The sequence below is a fragment of the Numida meleagris genome, unplaced genomic scaffold (assembly GCF_002078875.1).
Source record: "Numida meleagris isolate 19003 breed g44 Domestic line unplaced genomic scaffold, NumMel1.0 unplaced_Scaffold366, whole genome shotgun sequence".
Lineage (NCBI taxonomy): Eukaryota > Metazoa > Chordata > Aves > Galliformes > Numididae > Numida > Numida meleagris.
Genome location: NW_018364591.1, coordinates 41,889 through 43,087, shown reverse-complemented (window position 1 = coordinate 43,087; position 1,199 = coordinate 41,889). Strand labels below are relative to the sequence as shown.

At 65.6% G+C, this 1,199-nt stretch overlaps 1 protein-coding gene across 1 annotated transcript; it reads left to right on the top strand.

Annotated features, from left to right (window-relative positions):
• Positions 1 to 10: 10 nt before the first annotated feature.
• LOC110391443 (sal-like protein 4) lies at positions 11 to 1,194 on the top strand (the record flags this gene model as incomplete). Its single annotated transcript, XM_021383332.1, has 1 exon — positions 11 to 1,194. A coding segment is annotated over exon 1 (843 nt), but the record flags the coding sequence as incomplete, so codon positions are not given.
• Between the last annotated feature and the right edge of the window lie 5 nt (positions 1,195 to 1,199).

Below are 1,199 nucleotides of genomic sequence, written 5' to 3'. Positions count from 1 at the left end.
AATTTTGAGTCCAAAATTGCTCATTTTTGGGCCCAAATTCCTCATTTTTGGGACAACACCTCTCATTTTGGGGTCGACATCGCTAACTCGGGTCGGGGCGGAGGGGGAACATTATTTTTCCGGGTGCTCCGCCCCGCTCATTTTGGGTCCGTTTCCACTCATTTTGCCCCATCGTTCGACAACGACCGCCAATCCGTCCCCATTTTGGGGACAATTCACCCTAATTTCGCCCTTTTTTTTCCTCCCCCCGCAGGCTCCCCCGGCGCCTCCCCAGCCCCACGCCGCCCTCCCAAGGAGCCTTCCTCCTCTTCCTCCTCCTCCTCCTCCTCCTCTTCGGGGACCCCCCCGGCCATGCCATCGGAACCGGACCCCCCGTTCCGCCGCCGTCCCCCACCCCAAACCCCCCAAGCCTCGGTGGGGGGCTGCCCCCTGGACATCCCCCTGTTGCTGGAGGAGCTGCGGGTGTTGCAACAGCGTCAGCTCCGCCAGATGCAGCTGACCGAGGACATCTGCCGCCAGGTCCTACTCTTGGGGGCCCTGAGCGCCCCGAAATCCCGCACCCCCCCGGCGGCCCCGCCGCCCCCCGCTCACAAAAAACCCCATTTCGTGGCGGGGAAACCATTTTTCCCCCTTTTCCCCCCGAAAAACCAACCGCACGCCGCCACCGCCGCCGCCGCCGCCGCCGCCGCCGCCGCCGCCGCCTTCTTTTTGGCCACCCCCTACCGCGGGGTCGGGGTGACGCCGGCGGTCTCGGCCCGCCCCCCGAATTTCGGCCCGGGGGAGGCGGGGGGGACGCGTCACGAGTGCGGGTTTTGCGGGAAGGGGTTCGGGAGCGAGAGCGCCCGGCAGATCCACCTGCGCTCGCATACAGGCGAACGGCCCTACGGCTGTAGCGTCTGCGGCAACCGCTTCACCACGCGCGGCAACCTGAAGGTTCACTACCACCGGCACCGGCAGAAGTACCCCCGCCTCGCCGTGAGCCCCCAGCCCGCCAACGGAGCGCAGTCGGCCTCCAGCAACACCCAGTTGGCCTCCAACAGCGTGCAACCGCTTGTCAACACCCAGTTGGCCTCCAGCAACAACCAGTTGGCCTCCAGCAACACCCAGTCGGCCTCCGGCAACAACCAGTTGGCCTCCAACAGCGTGCAACCTCTTGTCAACAACCAGTTGGCCTCTAGCAACAACCAGTTGGCCTCCAG